This window comes from Dendronephthya gigantea, unplaced genomic scaffold, assembly GCF_004324835.1.
Source record: "Dendronephthya gigantea isolate DGI-Jeju-01 unplaced genomic scaffold, DenGig_1.0 000042F, whole genome shotgun sequence".
NCBI classification, from domain to species: domain Eukaryota; kingdom Metazoa; phylum Cnidaria; class Anthozoa; order Malacalcyonacea; family Nephtheidae; genus Dendronephthya; species Dendronephthya gigantea.
The window spans coordinates 1,575,259-1,594,703 of record NW_021163052.1 but is presented as its reverse complement, the minus strand read 5'-3'; the positions used below and the strand labels follow the sequence as shown (position 1 = coordinate 1,594,703).

The 19,445-nt window shown below is 37.3% G+C and overlaps 5 protein-coding genes across 9 annotated transcripts; 2 read left to right on the top strand and 3 right to left on the bottom strand.

Moving 5' to 3' along the window:
* Positions 1-342: 342 nt before the first annotated feature.
* LOC114526973 lies at positions 343-8,121 on the bottom strand. 5 transcript variants are annotated; one of them, XM_028548526.1, is made up of 8 exons: positions 7,732-8,121; positions 7,577-7,655; positions 6,423-6,497; positions 4,621-4,687; positions 2,936-3,880; positions 2,495-2,521; positions 2,033-2,322; positions 343-1,893 (listed from the first exon to the last, which is right to left on the bottom strand). In XM_028548526.1, exons 4-8 carry the CDS (start codon positions 4,658-4,660, stop codon positions 1,543-1,545), a joined length of 1,653 nt encoding a protein of 550 aa, XP_028404327.1. In that variant the 5' UTR covers positions 4,661-4,687; positions 6,423-6,497; positions 7,577-7,655; positions 7,732-8,121; the 3' UTR covers positions 343-1,542. The 5 variants fall into 5 exon arrangements, with proteins under 5 accessions (XP_028404327.1, XP_028404330.1, XP_028404326.1 ...); XM_028548529.1 differs by having other exon boundaries at positions 4,608-4,687; positions 7,577-8,121; XM_028548525.1 differs by having other exon boundaries at positions 7,577-8,121.
* Positions 5,276-6,015, top strand: LOC114526976 (histone H4). The gene has a single exon (XM_028548533.1). The coding sequence runs from the start codon at positions 5,329-5,331 to the stop codon at positions 5,638-5,640; it is 312 nt and encodes a 103-aa protein (XP_028404334.1). The 5' UTR covers positions 5,276-5,328; the 3' UTR covers positions 5,641-6,015.
* Positions 8,122-8,145: 24 nt separating the features above from the next.
* LOC114526975 (protein tyrosine phosphatase type IVA 3-like) lies at positions 8,146-11,399 on the top strand. Its single transcript, XM_028548532.1, has 6 exons — positions 8,146-8,252; positions 8,485-8,870; positions 8,980-9,072; positions 10,405-10,535; positions 10,798-10,872; positions 10,964-11,399. The coding sequence occupies exons 2-6, from the start codon at positions 8,721-8,723 to the stop codon at positions 11,064-11,066; spliced, it is 552 nt and encodes a 183-aa protein (XP_028404333.1). The 5' UTR covers positions 8,146-8,252; positions 8,485-8,720; the 3' UTR covers positions 11,067-11,399.
* A 321-nt stretch (positions 11,400-11,720) lies between these two features.
* Positions 11,721-15,320, bottom strand: LOC114526974 (proteasome inhibitor PI31 subunit-like). Its single transcript, XM_028548530.1, has 9 exons — positions 15,180-15,320; positions 14,143-14,304; positions 13,903-14,003; positions 13,385-13,501; positions 12,997-13,074; positions 12,712-12,774; positions 12,551-12,631; positions 12,304-12,399; positions 11,721-12,217 (listed from the first exon to the last, which is right to left on the bottom strand). Exons 1-9 carry the CDS (start codon positions 15,306-15,308, stop codon positions 12,163-12,165), a joined length of 882 nt encoding a protein of 293 aa, XP_028404331.1. The 5' UTR covers positions 15,309-15,320; the 3' UTR covers positions 11,721-12,162.
* Positions 15,321-16,086: 766 nt separating this feature from the next.
* On the bottom strand, positions 16,087-19,302 carry LOC114526934. The gene is made up of 2 exons (XM_028548481.1): positions 18,625-19,302; positions 16,087-17,875 (listed from the first exon to the last, which is right to left on the bottom strand). The coding sequence occupies exons 1-2, from the start codon at positions 19,175-19,177 to the stop codon at positions 16,323-16,325; spliced, it is 2,106 nt and encodes a 701-aa protein (XP_028404282.1). The 5' UTR covers positions 19,178-19,302; the 3' UTR covers positions 16,087-16,322.
* Positions 19,303-19,445: the final 143 nt, after the last annotated feature.

Sequence of the window (19,445 nt, the reverse complement as noted above, 5' to 3'; positions counted from 1 at the left end):
CTTTTGACTTTCGACGAGGTGGATACGGTACCGCTTTCGTTTAAGACTGAAGCCCAGCGCACACTGGACTGACTTGAGAAAACAACTGAGCTAAGCGTCACTCACGTCTGTTAGTTGAGCTGTTTCCTCAAGTGTGCGGCGTGGTATTCTGGCACGCGCGTGCACGCGTCAGATATTCACTTTGTCTTTGAATAATCAGTTTGTGCACGAGTGAACATTTCCTCACAGTGCATGTGCGCGCCCACTGAGCTATCGGTTCAAACACATTTAAAGGTAAGAAACATTACATTAATTACTTTTTACCAGTCAACAAATCATTTAAGACTTAACGGCGCCGAAAAAATTAGTAAGTGGGTCACTCAAGACACCTTACCTCGTATAGACAAGGATAATCGGGCCAAAACCCGCTAATTTGTTTTCCAGTACCGATTCAGCAACTCTTGAGTAATTTTGCGCCCACTTGGGTTGTGAAAATAATTCAAAATATTAAAAGAAAATACTTGCATTCGCTCCAACTGCTGAGCCGATAGCTCTGCCTCAGGACGCGCGCACACTATGAGGAAATGTTCAATCAATAACTATGAATCAATGATATAATCAATGACTATGAATGACTATGAATGAACTAATGACATTTAAAATACACAGCACCTATATATAACAATACGCGATATAATCATCTAAACGGACTCTTCAAAATGGCGGCGAGTTGTTTTTGCCAAAATGACGGATAAAGAAAGCGAAAAATTCGGCCTAAAATTATTTTCAAGATAAAAACTATCGGCAATTAAAGTGTTTTATCAGTTGAATTGCCTGTTCACATATATGTTTACGTTTGTTAAGCATGTATATTCTACATCGCTTTCTCAATAAATCACCTTTGACTTTGTATTTTTACTAAAACAATTATATATTCACCTCAGCCCCTTTCGGTTTTTAACCGGTCGGCGAATAATTGTTAATTAAGACTTAACACCTTGATCAGTTGGTATCAAACATAAGTGGCAACTTCACAGTATTCTGTTTTTCTTCACAACTGTAATGGATCAGACGTAACTTGCGGTAGAGTTTACTAAACCGCCTGACGGGCGACGCCTCAAAACTCGCAAATCCTTGCTTTATCACGTTTATTACAGTCGCACTACATCACGTCGCCGTTCGACAGCACATAAAAACTATACTACATAATATTTATACTATATAACAAAGAAGGAACCAAACACACACAACCAAGCCTGTAGATGGATCTCCACTTCTGGGGGAGGGGGCACTCTGCCTCGTACCCAGTCGCATGGCTCCGTGATATATTTCCTTGATTATCAGCATATATCATGTCAGCTCCCCAGAAAACGAAGTTTACTTAATTTTAGTTCCGCTGTCTTCAGTCAATTTGCTTTCCAAAAAACTGAGGTTGGCGAAAACGACTCCAAAGGAGCACAAACTTTATATAAGTGGCTGATGCATCAATTCTGATACAGAACGTTGGGTCAAAATGCGGACGCAAAGTTTAGCACTTTTACGCTTTCAGATGTGCCAATTTCGTTATGGCAAAAGGCGGCTTCTCCACGTTCCCAAAAAAATTGGTTCAATCCACTGGACCTGTCCGATTTCTCCTAGGCAGCGAGCCAGGTATTCACGCGAAAAGCTTTCTCGACGATTAAAAATCGATAAAATTTTCTCAGCCCTAGCGCAATCATCATGATATACACTAAAGTTGAACCTGATGACATTTTTTGCAACACTCTTTATATCCATAAGACTCGCAAGAATGTCCCAGTGGACGCCGATGCGCAGGCTTAGTCTGAGCATTTCACGGGGGGAGAGGGGCGTGGTGTCGAGGGCTTCAGTCACTTCGTGTTGAGAAGGTGTTGTCCCCAAACCGAGTAGTTCTGCCTGTTCAGAGAAAAACAAGAAGTGTGTACCAGAATTTGTCGCGATCAAACATTTTTCTAGCAGAAAAGTTTAGAAGGGCTAGTGCATCCTAGGCTATACGCATGCAACATATTTCTGATTAGATTTAACATCGAAATACCTCGTTCTCAATGCCAATGGGAAGAATTTCTCTCTTTAGATCGTGTCGTTCCAATTCCTCGAGCCATTTTTCCAGAGAACAACGACAGAAATCCTTTCTGTTGTTGAAAAGTTTAAAGATTTGACATGCTTTCAATGAAAATTTTGCATAATTCGCGCAGTCCAATCTGATTTCTTCTCGTTCAGCGTATGGAATGCCCATGAGCCCACCAAGGCGGTCCCAATCTATTCCAACTGCGACGCTCATTCGACGTATTTCTTTTTGTGTCAGTTTTGTGGTCCTGCGTACAACTGAAATTACACAATAATAATAATGGTCTATAAGGGCCAGTTGTATATTAAGGTCAGAATTGACCAATCAGAAGTCTACTTATTATATTTCGTTGATTCAGTTGAACTTAATTGATGTAATATTTGTAGCGGTATAACCTTTACAAACAAAGAGCAATAATTTCAAATATACCTTGTGGTTCGAGCTCTGCGGTCGGATCTAAAATGAAATCATTAAAAATGTTAAGATTTTATATTCTTTTGAATAAATCTATCACATTTACATTGAACATTCAAATATTGTAGGCTAAGCAAATAGATAACTGAGTAAATCTATATTGTCGTTAACCGCTTATTATGCATGTAGAATAAAGAGATAATTGCAATCAAACTATAAAACGTAACAACAGCTAGCAGCAAAAAATCGATGGCGGACGGTTAGTTATATATTTCATGCACTAACTTGACTAAGCAAGGAATGACAAATTCCCAGAAGTCACTTAATGGAATTTGAAATTTCTTTTCAAATATAACTGTTTTCTTTTTGCCCATATATACAAAAGAAACAGCGGAACAGTTTTTATACTTTTACATAATTATACCGGTTAAATTACTAATGAAACAATTAGATTACCACAGACTTCTTCAACGTTAGTCTTCTGTACTGTCCGCTCACTAACACCCAAAATCCACAGTAATTTGCTGCCATTACCACATACTTGGCTTATCTTAACCCTCCCATTTACTGGACGTTTTATTGCAATCCCTTTGAAATGATCGACAACAAAACCAACTGAATCCAATTGAGCCTGGTCGACCTCGAGCGAGCACGTGTTCGCCACACCCGAAAAATCTAAACGCAAAACTAGACGACGGTCCGTATGGATACGTTTCAACATTCCTTTCTCTCCTCTCTTGTAGCCTTCCTTGAAATGATCCTTCAACTGTTTGATGTCTTCTTCTTTTTTATCTTCAACAAACTCCGAAACCATAACAACCGCGATATCTATGGTGTCCGCGAATAAACCTTGGCTTTGGTACAAGACATAAGCACAGCAGGTAAAAGAACGATTAACATGACTCAAAATCCGGGCTAACCTCCCGCGTTTCGCCAAGATATAGCTAAAAAAACTGAAGCCGTTGATTTTCACATTCACTAGCTGCTCTTCGTGACTGTCTGTGACGTCATTAGTCACCAGTTCCCAAACGACCTTCTGATAAACGTCGTTGTAAAAACCATGCAAGACAAACGGTTCAAAATGGAAGAGGGATTTTTTCAACCGAATTGAAAGGTTTGCTGGTTTCAAAAATTTCAAACCATTTGGAAGGAACTGAACGACACGTGGTGCGTCAGCGACTAAACCTAAGTCCACCAACGACTTGAAGTCACATTTCTGCTCTATACTTGTCAACGTGATTTCTGTATGCTCAGCGAGACACCCAGGCTTGATTTGAAGCTTGAAGTCGTCTAACTCAATGACACTGAAGCCTCTTTTAGTTTTTGCCGCGGTAGTGTTATCTTTCACTTGCTGGGGAGGGGCGTTTGGAAGCACTATCGGCATTGCTGTATCTGCAACGACTGTTTAGAAATGAGATATGAACAACAATTATAGAATATAATTATATATATAATTATATCAACAGTGGAGAGCGGCGGCGGAACTGCGTTTTCCGTGATGCAAAATAACGATATGCCTGAACGCACAAGACCGGAACAGTTTTTAAAACACTCTAAAATACCAGTAATCTCACTTAATCTGTCTGTACTGAAATAGAAAAGGACCGGTATGGCCGTTTTTACCGTATAAAGCTAGGAAAGCATCGTATGTCTATGGTCTATTCCTTTTTTAAAAATTTCCCGCGCTTTCGTAAATTAATAAAAAGTATCAAAACGGGCAAATTTCTGAGAGCTGTATTTAATTAGGGCCTGTGTACATGGAGCGAGTTATACCGGCTAGGCGAGGTGAAAACTGCATATGAAAGACTAATCAGGTTAAGCCCGAATTCGATGCATGTAATGCCTCGAATTTACCTCGCCTAGCCGGGATAACTAACTCCATGTAAACTGGCCCTTAGCACGGCCACCATGCAGACCTCTATAATATTTCGCTAGTCGCTACCATTCTTCAGTTTTACGAGTTACTGGATTTGGGATACTCTTCCAGCTGAGCTAAAGGAAAATAAACAATTTCGAGGCCAAGGGCTAGGTTAATACTTTTTCGAAAGCTTAGTGTATATGCGGTAACCACGTGCGACTATCAGCAATGGTAATAGCAATAAATAGGTCCGTAATACTAGTAGTGTACCTCAAAAACTTACAATTACAACTAGGTGACAGTCGTCCATGACCTGCCCCCATTTTTGAACAGATCTCGTCTTTCTACACCTAAGGTAACAAATAAAATAAAACGTCAGTCTGAGTTGGGTCTCACAGCCAACGCCAAGGGATGTAGCCTAGCTGGTTCCCCACGGCACTAGTCTATATGTCAATCATTACATAATTGCCCAAGAAGTTTCAAATCCTAGAAGTTGAAGCATATTTAGCAGCACTGGTATAGGTCTTGAATTGATATTTGCCGGCGATATTCTCTGACTGTGTCTTACTTCAGTTGAACCAAATTATACTGCTTGTTTAATGTTATGCCTCGAAAACAACGAATTTTCCGTATTCGCCATGGTGTCAGCGGTCATATCAATGTTAATATAATTTTCTTATTATGTTTAAGTACAATTTAAGAAGCTGTACTTTCTAAAACCTCCGAAATCAATGTGGTAAAGCTTATAAAAGCTAGAAGATCAATATTTTACAGAGCTCATCAAAATTAGCATAATTATAGAAGAGTTAACCAATAAGCTATCGTATTTTTCAACCAATCAACGAGCAGCGAATATTAATGTCTTCTCAGACGTCCGACCATTAGCACAGGATATAAAAACCGAAAACGATAATTTATAATTATTCTGATTATCTAATCAAGCCATTTCAAACACAGCAAAGCTCGCGAAGAAAATATCGAAATTTGAAAGATGTCTGGACGTGGTAAAGGAGGCAAAGGTCTTGGAAAAGGAGGCGCTAAACGTCATCGTAAAATCTTGCGAGACAACATCCAGGGAATCACGAAGCCCGCCATTCGCCGTCTCGCTCGTCGTGGTGGAGTCAAACGTATCTCTGGTTTGATCTACGAAGAAACTCGCGGTGTCCTCAAAGTTTTCCTTGAGAATGTGATCCGTGATGCTGTCACATACACCGAGCATGCCAAAAGAAAGACTGTCACCGCCATGGATGTTGTGTACGCGCTCAAACGTCAAGGACGAACCCTCTACGGTTTCGGCGGTTAAACGACTGCATCTCAAGACTTAAACAAACCAAACGGCTCTTTTCAGAGCAACAAATTTCGCAAAAGAATACGAACGAAAATTATTCGATAGTGTAAACTGCTTGTTAGCCTATAATCGCGTCTAACTCGGTACTCCCTCGAGTGAAAAGAAACCTGTTTATCAAGCAAGGTCTACAGCCTTGAACGCTTGTCACTAGGCCTTCGGTCTCGATCGTCTAACTGAAATATAAACCATTTTTACTTAATATTTTCACCACGTGGGAGAACAGATTTTGATCTTCAAAAAATATGGTCCAAATTTTAGTTGTAAATATATGTTTCATTCTATATAAATTTTAGCATAAAGTAGTTTGGTAAAAAAATGAAGCAAAGACAGAAAACCTGTATATTTAACTGATTTGGATTGATTTCTTACAGTTTTAAGTCCCTATTCGTTATTTGAATTCAAGCTATTTTAGACAAGGAAAAAAACAAGGAAATTAATACACATTGCATATTCGCATGGGTATGCTTTGATGTTGCTGCATCAAAATTAACCAACTGGTCAAAATAGTGTATACAAATATTGCAAATCACAGTCCCTAACCAGTAATCTGTGATATTTACAGCTATATCTGAAGTCTGAACATAAACCTACATGATATTTCATTTTTCTAAGGGGATATAATCTAAAAAGTATCATGATCATGCTGAAATGATGCTATATGCCTGAAAACACATTCTCTACCCAACCGTTCTTTAAGATCTTCTCACTTCTACAGTGTCAATTTTGTAAATCCTTACCTATTAAGTGAAAAGTTGACAGTGCTCTTACAAATCCATAAGAGATGCTTTTTAGACTTTAGTTCAGTAACTATCCTACAGAAAAAACCCAACAGTCTAAGAATGATATTCAATTACTTATATGCATGCAAAACCCCTTTTAAGGCTAAGTTTTAGGGCTAATTCAGATGGAGTCAATGTTGGAAAAAAAACATGACAAAGTTAGCACAATGAAAGAACTAACTAGCATAAAAACTTCTCAAATTTAGTCCAGCGCATTTCATCATTAGCTTAGGTTGCAGCTAGATACATGGGAGGCTATAAATAATTTGGAAAGCATTATCTTTCTGTCATATCATGCAGCTTGTACCACCCTCCCTTACACAAGGGAGCATGAAAGCAGGTCAGAATCCCCCCAAATATTTAATGACACTTGCTAGACTCTATTGAGAGTTGAATGATGGTAAATGAAGACAAACATAGCATCATAGAACCATTTTATGGTGTACCAGAATTAATTTATTGCAACCAATAGTCAATTTTTTCAAGGAAAGAAACTGTATTTAGCCTTAACTTACTTTTAAGGAAACCAGAATACTAAAAAATTGCTACACAGAAGAAACTTAACTTAAGCATGACCTTATATGGCTAAACTAATCAAACAGTTCCAAGCTCCAGAGTTCTATGCAGCTCTAAAAACTCCAATATTCAACTCCATCCTAATGTTAAACATATCCAAGAACAATTGTCATGAACAAAGTCCCTGGCTGAAAAATCAAGCAATTTCAATGCAAGTTTAAGCCTTCTTAAAAGGAAGTCAAGTTTTAAAAGGAAGTCTGTGCATGTGTTGTGTTTATAGCAATGCACAGACTGGAGCCACCCGAGGTAAAAATTGGCCAGTTAAACCGTGAATAAGTAAAGTTGTGCTAAGTTTTTGCCACTTGCAGTTTTTTAGATTGATTTTATATTCCCCTGTGATGGACACTACATCATGACAATAAGACCCCCCCCCCCCTTATCAGGAAGTACAATAAACAATACATTTTTTTAAATATAGTCAACCAAGGTCATGCAATATTTTTGAACAATTCATTGCTTTAAATGGTTTCAGCAAATTGCATTCTTATCATGCAATTCTAAAATGTTATCATTTATTAATATATTTTATGCAATACCTGATGACGTAACACTTTGCGACATTGCACCACGAGGTACGTCTAATTGCGACATTCCACATTCGAATGCATAATAAGCCTAAACATAGCCAAATTAGGCGAATAAATGCATTCCTATCGATGTTTAGTACGCTCTTGAAATGTTATGATTATACCTTATCCAAATATTGCTGAGTCGTTGTTAAAATTCACGAAAAATTCCGAAATTTTACAAAAATATTCTCAAATAAAAATGGGCCGAGTTTCTTGGTTTTCTGTTCTTCATTAACTTTGCTTCCACTTTTGCGAAGTGAAATTTTCTCTGAGATATCACCATAACTGCAACTTGTTATCAAAATCTCACTTAAAATCGACTCGTAACGCACACACAAGCGTTATTATGGCTTTCTGTACTCACAGGAAGCATTTTAGATCCATCCACACGCATTTCGCTCCGAAAATAATCGAATTTCTTAAAATTTCTTCCTCGTTTATCTTTCCAAAGTGGATGCTTTACTTGGCCATTCATTTCCGGTTTATTGCGTCACAAGGCAACCGGCTTCTACAAGCGAAAACAAGTTTTTTTCATCGAAAATTTTCAGTCTCGATCACTACATTGGTGTGGCAAAGACTTTCCCATATTGTTGGGGGCAGTTTTCACAAAAGGATCTGATCTTCAATGAGCAGAGATTACTCTGTAAGTATACGAGATATCTGAGGCTTTTCCTTCGGCATTCTCGCGAAGCGATCGTTTGTAGTAGGGGCCATGATTTTGGGTTGTGATTTCAGATTTCTCGCCTTTAGAAACAATTTTATGGTCTTTGTTCTGCCTTCGGTGATCGCGGCTTTATGCCAAAGCGAGGGCCATTTCTACTAGTTTCCGATGTCCTGATTGTGCCTTGAATAACCTTTCTCGATCCCTTTTCTAGCTCTTCGGCTTTAGGAGCAGACTTCAGAAGTTTATGGAGTACTTCCTGAAAGACAGTGGAGAATTTTGCCAAGCACAACACGAGTGATTTTGAAACGCGTTTGCCCGTTCACATTCCACACGGATGGGCTAAAAAGACACGGGAAGGGAAGAAGCGTAACTTGATTAAACAACGGTGAAAAGCGATCGAAGTTCGGTGTAATTTTTGATAGAAAATTTGAACAATAAAACAGAAACATGAAGACGCCTTCGGACACGAAATCTGTTGGCATTACCGCTGTAGCAAGGCTAAGCACTCCCAGCGTTCCGGCGATGATCGAGTACAAAAAGATGCGATTTATGATCATGGATAGGCCTACAAACGCTAACCTTAAAACCTACATAGAGGTACGTCTTCAATGCTTTTGTAACTGGCCTTTCTTTCGAGAGTTTGCGGCGTGCGAATTCGTAAACGAAAGTTAAAATTTTCAATATGCATACTTTTGTGCCCACACAGGAACTGAAGAGAAGAGATGTGCACGACGTTGTACGAGTCTGTGAGCCAACCTACAATGTAGAACCGCTTAAAAAAGAAGGAATAAGCGTCCTGGTAAGTCTGGTTGGATTGTGAGGCGAAAGCTTTAAACTTTTGAAATGATTCGTTTCCGCGAGGACTTCGTCACTTCGTTCTCGATGAATGACTCGAGATAAGGATTGCCAATTAGGTTTTATAAGCTCTTAACTTCAACGAAACAAAATTTATAATGACCCGAATGTTTTGTCATGAAAGGTTTGTAAACGAAGCCTTTTAAGTCCTCTTTGCTATTCACAATATACCTAATTTAGCTAGGAGTTCACTGTTCCTTTCGAAATATCGAAAAAGATTCGTCTAGTTCTCTTTATAATTTTGTTTCACATTAAACAACAGACATGTGACTTGCCCATTAGGAATGTCTGTAACTGTGTCAGAAGTCATCACAGACCAATTATAAGTGGTTGATTTAAACGACCACGAATCTGTTCATGGATAGTTTGTTGCAAAATTCTCATTTCGATGGGAAGTACATGCATTTGTGTTTGAAATTTGAGATTATGTCAACTTTAAATATCTTATAGCGATTAACAGATTTTGTTGAATGTTCTTTGAAGGTCATACTTAGTGGGGGCCATAGTAAATTTGACATTTTATAGTCCTGTGCTACACATCCTACTGTTTATAAAGGCTGAAATACTTGTAGGAGAATTGGTTTCTCTTGATCACCAGTAGTAGTTCAACTACAACAAGCAAAGTTATTTTTTTTGTCATGTTAGTTTTTTTTCATTGCAACCAGGAAATTTTAAGGACCTCATTTGAATTTTTCATATCAACATGTTAGCCTGCTTTACAAAGCAGAGATAATCAGTTCATAAATTTTAACAGTTTACTCAAACAAATTTTATTATGCCATGTTTTCGAAAATGAAATGGACAATCAATTGTTTTAATCTTGGCTACAGCTGTGTGCATGGTCAATGTTGATAAAATATTCTGAATAACATGTAGATATGCTGTTAAAGTGCTCATGTTGAAAGACAGTTGCAATAGAAACTTGGCATTGCACAGGGTTTTACCGAATTACCAAACTTTATCTGCCAGAAATGGTTTACTAATTCTGAATACTGCTTACCTTTGGGTTTGAAAAGCTGTCATATCCATGGCTAAGTGCCATTTTGCATTTGCCCCTTCAAATCAGAAGAAAAATAAACTTCTGAAGTGTATTAAATTTAACACAAAAACAATAGGTTTTATCTCATCAGTTGAAGTTTGAAATTGCCTTAGGGATGTTAGGCAGTTGAGTTGCAAGCTATTCAATCTTGTGAAGGCAACAGCAGACAAGGCAATCTCAAGGCTCATTAATGATTCATTACTGCTGCGTCTATATTATTTGGACTTTTTTTGCTAGGACTGGGCATTTGATGATGGTGCTGCTCCGCCAAAAGCAGTTGTAGAAGACTGGTTGAATCTTATAAAAGTGAGGTTTCATGATAAAAATGGATCCTGTATTGCTGTGCATTGTGTTGCAGGCTTGGGAAGGTAAGTGTCCTAATAATTTATTATTAATATTTTTTATTATACTAAGCAGTTTTGTCATGAAATGAAACCCACACTGCCACTTTAAAATTTTTCAACAACACTTAACAACAATGTAAACATGAGTTGAGGTTGGCTAATTTTTCTGATGGATTGTTAGGTTGTAGGCTTCGATATAAATAGACTTGATGTTGAGGTCTACCACCATGAAGAACTGTTGGCTGCTGAATATCTAAACGGTACTACCTCTTGTATAATATTATAGGGCACCAGTCTTGGTTGCCATAGCATTGATAGAAGCTGGGATGAAGTATGAAGATGCTGTTACCTTGATTCGAGGGTAAGTAATCTTGTACTTTATGTAATATTGTTTGGTATTCACATTCATGTTGGCACTGGCTGACAATGTCCTGATCATCTTTTGTTTTTAGCCAAAGACGTGGTGCTATAAATGCCACTCAGCTATCATATCTAGAGAAGTACAAGCCAACTAGACGTCTTAGGGTAAAAGAAAATGGCTGCTGTTTACAATGACTGTATGAACGGTTTATAAAACAGATAAATATGCCCTGATTTATTGACCATTTTCTACAAAAAAATATTTTTTTGACAAATTAAATAGCCAATTTAATAGTAGAGACATGTAGCAAATTGGGTGAGTTGAACAATTTTAGTAATATTGGATTGTTGAAATCCAGCTGAAACTTGTGAAATACTAAAAATTGTGATATTTTAGCAAGGTGTAAATGAATTAATGTGGGATATAAAATATGTATTTGAACAGAAATGACAATGTACACACTAATGGATTAATGCCTGTAACTAGTCTTAGTATGTTGGATAAGTAATAATTTTATTTTTAACCAAGTTTTCACTGTCTATATTGCAGCTAATTCAAAAAGGTTTTCTCTCTAAAATGTTTAACACTCTAAGTATGCCAAACACAATGGAAATATCTGCTTTTACCAAAACAAATTGATAGTAAATTTTGCTGTACTATGCATTGATTCTTGGAGTTAATGAGTTTTATCAGATTCACCAACCGTTTTTGAATTAGATATGTTCAATAAGTAGCCACCCGGATTGCATTATTGTGAGGAAATAGAGTTTTAGTCTTTTCTTCCCAAAGAGTACGGTGTGAAATAGCTTTAAGTAGCTTGTGTTTACAAATCACCAAATCTTGTCAAATAGACTTCGAAAGATTTATTTCTAACCATGTGTAACATAATATGGTAGTTAGGGTTTAACAAAGTACCAAGTTTAAAGATGAGAAAACTTTGCTAGTTTAAAAAGGATTTCTCAAAGATAATTTTAGTGTTATCTAGATGAAACACAATTATGGTAATGCTTTGGCAATTGGTGATAATACCTATTTTGTGATAATACCAAACAAACTGTTCTTACAGATTGAACTTACCAGACCATGTTTAGAATTGAGCTAAATTATTTCCTCATTTTAGAAATCAGGTTCATACAAACCTGGCTTTACTAATTGCCAAAATGTTTCATAAATCCTGTGCTTCTAAGTCTGGAATACAATGTATCTTAGCTATAAAAGATTTTAATAAATTTTGAATAAAGCTTGTGTTGTTGTTTTGATACTTGCACAGTGGCACACAATGTGTGTTATTCACATAAACATGTCGTCTTCAAAGCCAGGAGGTCGTAAGTGATCTGGGCCAGGTCTGCAGGAAATTCCAAGATTTTGATAAGAACTTAAAATTTTAAGAAAGCAATTAACAAGTACATGACAAGATGACTTGTGACTCACTCGCCATATCTACCAGATCGAGGGTTGCCTCCAATGCCCCCATCTGGATGAGGTGGTCCAAATGGATCAAATCTTGCCCCTGGAGGAACTGCTCCTCTGAAAACAAAATAGAAACAACACTCATAAAAAACACCATGCTATTTAAAAAAGTTATATACCGGTAGGTACCTACTTAGGCTGCAGCAAATTCATGTTTACATTTAAAAACCCGGTTTAAACCAAGGAAGTGCTCTTAAGGTTAATATACCTTGGCAATCCTGGATGACCAAAGTCACCTTCAGGCCTCCTGTTGCGCTGATGAAATGGATCCATGAACATTCCACCAGTTCTAGAAAAAAAGGGCATACCATCACCCAGTTAGTTACAAATTATCAATACCCAAATACTTCAACTTGCAATGACACTCACCCTGGATGCCCAGGCAAAAGGTCTGGATCTCCAAAACCTCGTGGATCAAACATTAAAGGATCCCTTAATTAAACATGAAAATCGTTTATTATGTGGTCCATGATTATCAATTTCATTGCATGAATCAATAGGAATTGATATCTTAAAAATAATATTCGTCAGTTAGATACCAGGCATAGGTATAATAGCTAGGCCTAAAAAGTTGGGTACCTACAATCACGCTAACAAAACACATATGTACATTATATTATCAACACATGTAGTTGTTGTTCAATTAGAACATACCTTCCTCTTGACCCTTGCGGAATTCTCGGTGGTATTCTTAAGGGGTCATCAGGATAAACAACAGGTCTTGAGGTTGAGCTAAAAATGGAACAGTATTGAGTTATAGAAATACAAAATAGGTTTCACACTCATATAAAGTCAAACACCTGCAGATGCGCTTAATGACAACTAAGGAATAAATAATATTTACAAGATTTGAGACCCTCATTTATAAATTACAAGGCAAGCTCACACAGACTTCTGTGAATTTAGAAAACATTTGAGATAGCATAAAAAAATATGTCACAAAAACATTTCATCAGTACTGATCATAGAATATATGACATACACCTATAATCTCTTTGTTTAGAGGTGGTACACAATGACTAATAAGTAGAAGTCAGAATACCTAGTTGGTTCATTTTGGGTGGACTTGGGTTCTGGTTTTTTCTCTTTCTTTGCATTCAATTTACTTGCGATGTCTGATTTGAAAACTTGCTCAAGTTGATCAAATTTCTTTATAACTCTAAACAAATGTGTAGAATGCATCACACTTTTGACACTCAATATGCCCAAGGACTTTGGTTAAGGGCAATAACCAATTGCAGTAAAAATGAAATTATCTACTTCCTTTAATGTGGTTCTCCATTTACTAAAAAATATTGCATTAGGCAATGTCAAAACAATATCTTTGAGAACTCAAGAAGTACAGTCCACATAGGCAACCAGCATCTACAGAGCTAGCATAGGGTGAGGTATTCCAGCTCAAATAGTACTATTTCCTGTAATCATTTCTGTTTTCTCAAATTTGTAGGAGACATTTCTAAGCAAAACTGGTAAAATTTACTTCATTTCTTCTAGGCTTTGACAGCTAAACTTCAGATTTTAAAATGTTTCATCTTGAGATTGCTGCTAACAGCCACTTACTGTGGATAGTCATAGAGGTTTTGTAACAGTTTTTCATTGTCTGTAGTGACGTAATCAGTGGTATCAATGGTTAGATCATAGCTGTCTTCTTTTTCCACATCCTGATAATTATATGTTATTCAATTTAGCTTCCAGTTGGCAAAAAAATAGTATGTTCCTTTCAATCATGCATAACACCAAATTAATTGAGATTAGGATGAAGTACTGCACATGTATGTATGTTAATCATATTTTACTAACCAGTAGGAAAAAGGCCAGTCTAGTATCCAGACGTAAAACTTTAAGAAGGAATTTCCGTTGGTATGAACTGGGTTGTTTGTACTGTATGGCATAAAAGTCTGGCGAATTATTCCAGCCTTGAGGTAAACCATCTGTGGAAATGTTTCCAACAGACTCTGAGACCTAGGAAGGTATATTTTAAGTATAATTATAAGACTATGGAAAGTAGGAACATCCTTCATGTTCACAATACAATGTTTTGATTTCCTGAAACTATTGTGACCTCAGACTATGTGCTATTCATGGATGGTACCAAGCAATACAACAATGCAGCGTTTGTTAATATATTAGAAATTGGATATGCCACTAGAACCTAAGTTCATGACAAAAATCATCTCAATTATAGCTACATACAGCCTACACAGATTAAAACATAGTAAAGGAAATGCAGTTTGAGAGTAGACTGCTCATAATTTTCATTTGTATGCGCATAATAAAATGATTGTTTGTTGACAGCCTACAATATCAAAGGAAAATCTGAAGGCAAAAAATGATCAGGTTGTCCCATCAGGAGTGACCAATGTTGTGCTGCACCCCATGAACAGTATTGTTAATAATGAACCTTGTTGAACCATCAATATTGCTGTATCAATTGCCATAAATTTGTCAACAAGTTGCAACACTATTGACGGTTCAACAACCATTGTTAACAATGCTGTTCACTGGATGCAGCACAACATTGTTAACTTTTCAACCACTTGCACCAAAATGATGATTTTCACGCGAGTAGACTTTCACTTTCACTTCTTGATCAAACTGGCGTGCACTTTTGAAAGCATAAAATCTAAATTTTAGGATAGAAATCCTATTTATACGTTTAATAGTATTTTTATCTGCAAGGAAGTATAAAAAAGACGTTATGTATGATGCAAAATAAATATAGGTGATATACAGAGCTGATAACAAATGACATTAAAATGATGTATCAAAGCGTAGTATAGTTTTGATGCAATGAAAATAAATCAATAATAGACAGAAAATAAACACAAAATGCAAACCTGTTCCCCAATTCCAATACATTTATATCCAGCTTCTATCAAAAATGAATGAACGGCAACAACCAGAGCATCGTGGCCATCTCTGACACCGCAAAATGGCAAGGTATTTGCAAATCTCTCTTTTGCCATCACGTCGCCATATTGTGAATATTCACTATAAAATACTTCATGTAAGTAAAAGCAAAACAAAGGGTTCAGTCCAGTGGTTCAGTCACACCATGGATAGTTAAAAGACGATTGATTTTAATATCGGTGATTTTATTATCCATGGTCACACTTCTTTTGGCAGATGTGAACAAGAGCATACGTGACAAAAAACCATTTCAGCTTGCATGCAAATTAACCCATTTCAGAGGTTGTGACCATTGATGGTTTCTTAATGATTTCAGACCATGTGAGATGTAATTGATTATGATAGACCTTTTCAGTTTGTATGCAAATTATTTCATACAAGCTGAAAAGGTCTATTAGTCAATTACATCTCAAATTCAAGCAAAAAATTTGCCTAAAAATATGCTTTTTGTAAAAACAAATTCTCCTCTCGAGATATATTATGGAAGGAGAAATAGAAAAAGTAATTCATGTGATTTTTTCCAATCCAAACCATTAAAGCGTCGTCAAAATTAAGCGTTCCCAGCCTCCCAGGGTATTTTAAGAGGGAATTGAGCACCCTTGCATCTGCATACTCCCCGAGAAAGCGAATTCTATTTCCGCAGTGTGAAAGAAACCCCAGGCCCAGCACCAAACCCTCTGCACGGCGGTCTTGAGAGCACCCCCGGTACGTCCCTGCTCACTTAAATGAAATTTTCAGGCAATGCTTTTAAAATGTTTAAAACTGTACATTGTGCTAATAAACTGTACATAAAAATGTACTTTGTCGAACACTGCTTCAAACTTTCAACGCTTTCGTTAATTTAAAAAATTTATACAAGATACAATAACCTATATAAGAAACCTAAGCCATAAAAATCCGAGAATCCAACGCAGAGGTTGAAACATGTGTGATGTTTATCAAGATATTTCATGCAACTCGTGTTTGCTCATTTTTTTTCAATATGTCATTAAAAAAAATACTGAGTATGGCCAGATCTATCCACTAATGTCAAACAGTGCGCCGTCTGCAGTCACCGATTCACCGTTCCTTTACTTCAAATTTACCTCAAATAAATTTATTTTAATATTTGGATAGGCCTCTACGGCCTTTTTGAAACACTCCTGCATGTCAGAATTTCTTGCCTTCCTAAAGTGATGCAAATTACCAATAATATAACCAAGCTGCCTTTGCTGTTCACCAAAGAGTTTGGGATCCTCTTTTTCGGTGGACATTCTAACCGCATTCTCTAGAAGGTCACGGGCATCCACAAGATAATTCAAGATTGGCATGTTTCGCCCTAGAATAGACCGCGTATCCTTTTTATCCGTTTTGATCTTGAATATATTATACTTTGTACATGCAAAATGGTATGCAAGGTTGCCGTGTTGAGATATTAAGCGACGGCCATAGGCTTCTAATAGCTGGTGGGCTGCTTGATTTGATTTCAGCTTTAATCTTCGCTTATTAACTGTTCGTTCAGTACATAGCTCACAAACAAATTCGGTTACGCCCGATAATTCATCTACGTCAGCATCGGCTTTAATCAATTTCTCAACTAATAAAACTCCAGCAGGTATGCTGCTTCGTGCAAGCTCTTTGTCTTCCAACCACTGCCCTAGCTCTTTTAGCAGCTCACATCGTTTTTTTGTGTTAGCCTCGATATAGCGTTCATATTTTTTCACAGTGGGATGCTCGCAATTATTACCTAACAAGGTTATCAGTTGTTGTATTAAACGTTGGCTAATTATCTTTGGATCCTTATCAAATGCCTTTTGCAGAACCTCGCTTGCTTCCAAATTTTTTCCACCAGCCTCCAACTCCTGAACTTCTTTCATTAACATAGCGGCTTGAAACTTCGGATGAGCAGGCAAGGTTACACGGAAGTATGTAGGATCGAAATCAAATTTTGGGATTGGATTTTCGTTATTCTCCATCGTGCGAAATATTGTTTGGATACCAGTATTACGAGCTTCAGCCAAACAGAGGTCTCTAAGAAATTCACCAATTCTTCGGTTTCTTGCTTGAACCGGTGGAACTGATCCTTTTGTGAAATCTTCTTCTTTTAGACTTGGGTGTGGTCCAGGGTAACTGATTATCTCCAAGCAGTGGGGTCGTATGTACACTTTAGTAGAGCTGTCATGCTCGGGTTCGTACCCCCGATGATAAACGGCATTAACAATGGATTCTCGCAGAGCCTGGTGAGGATATGTTACCAAGCTTATTGATTCCTCCTTCTTCGTCGTAGAAAAAACATAATCCATGCATTCTTTAATTTGCTTCTGCAATGGACCGGTAAATTCCTTTTCACTGCTGAAGATAACTGTATTATCTCTTGTAAATTGAGTAACTTCAATTTTTGCCCCCGGAAAATATTCGTGCGGGACACGATTAAACATGAGAAGGGCAACATTCTTTGGCATCAAGACTGGTGTGAAGCGCCCATCGATCGCTTTATTACCGAACGGTACAACAAGGTTTAATTTCTGAAGAATATTACGATTTTTGCTTCTTTCCATGCAGCTACCCACGTCGTCGAGGAAGGCCATTACAAGCCGGTAACCTATGGCATTGTGATCAATTCGAATTCTTGAACTTATATATTCTATAAAAAGGAACCAATTATGTCGATTTAGCAATTGATATGATGTACATAGCAAAGTTAACATAGCAAAGTTTACAGCGGCTTCTGCGCATCGCTTCTGCTCATAACATTGGAGGACCCATGATTTTGAAATTACCCAAATTTCGCATAAACAGATAAACAGAACTCTTATGATATTCATTTAGAAATATAGTGAATTGAAATGGTGATAAATAGTCCGACATGACAAGATATTTTAATAGATATAGCAATGCAAATTGTAATTAAATAAATTTCCATACATGATCATATGGATTTAGGGAATATTTCATTGAAGTGATTGAAGTATGCTAAAATGCATATACTGGCTGACTTGATGTTTCTATGAAACTAAAGTAAACATTCAATTGTTGAAAGATGACAGAGTATTAGCCTCCTCGATAGGCATGCATGTCATGACATCTGTTACTATTATATAATTATATTTCTATTCCCGATGAGACAAAGAAATTTTATACCTTTGTCCATGTCTTCCATAAATACACTATAAACCCAACATTTGTATTGCTCTGAATTGACAGAACTTAGAAATAATAGAATTGAATAGACTGCATTCATGCAGGCTGCAATCCACAAACCAGCCATCATCAACAACAATGCAGAGATCTCGCGGACTACAGCTATTTAACATTTGGCTTTTGGTCACAAATTATTACTTGGGCACTGAGCCTCACAGATACTAAGATATACAAAGAAGAAATTAGACTAACCTGGTCGTGCCATTCGATCGTCAAAGGGTATCTTTTGCGCGTTCTCCAGCAAAACTTTAATTTCATCGTCACTTGCCTGAGTGGTTTCAGGCCCTTTACGAATAAAATATTGATAGTCTCCCTTCGTAGCCACTCTAGCTTTATGGGGTCGATTGTCACTGGCTTGAGCCCATATGACTAAAACGTGTTTCCCTTGGACTACTTCAGGGGATACTATCGGAACGTAAAGAGGCTTGATGAGGCTCTTACAAGCGCCGAAAATTTCCTTTTGTATCCGTTCAAGATCCTTCCCCTTGATACCGACTGGTGGTAGTTCAATTTGTTCATCGGTTTCTTCACTATCATCCTCTGCAACACCAATAATTATGTAGCCCCCATTGTCGTTGTAAAAGTCGTTTGCAAAGGCACTGATAGTCTTGATTATTTGAAATTTTGTTGGGCCGTTGTTCCACGATTTTTTAAATTCTAATTTTTGCTTCTCAACGCTTCGACAATTCACAAGATCGTCGATTGGCACAACTAAATTCGATGAATAGTTCGAGCTGCTTGCCATTTATACACAAAAGTAAGAAACGTATATGTATTGATATATCTGGACACAAAGTAATTGTGGCTTACAACCCATAGCTGGCCGCCAAAGCATGCAAAAGTTGCAATTGCTTTTAGTGTAGAAATTCCTTTTCTAAACTGACTTGTATTTTGAGTTTATATTTCCGGCTGATGTTGTAATTGAATCCACGGATCGATATTTGCGAGTCAGCGGATCGTCGATGGAATAGTGAACACAAAAAAGACTGGAACGATAACTCTGACGCCATCTT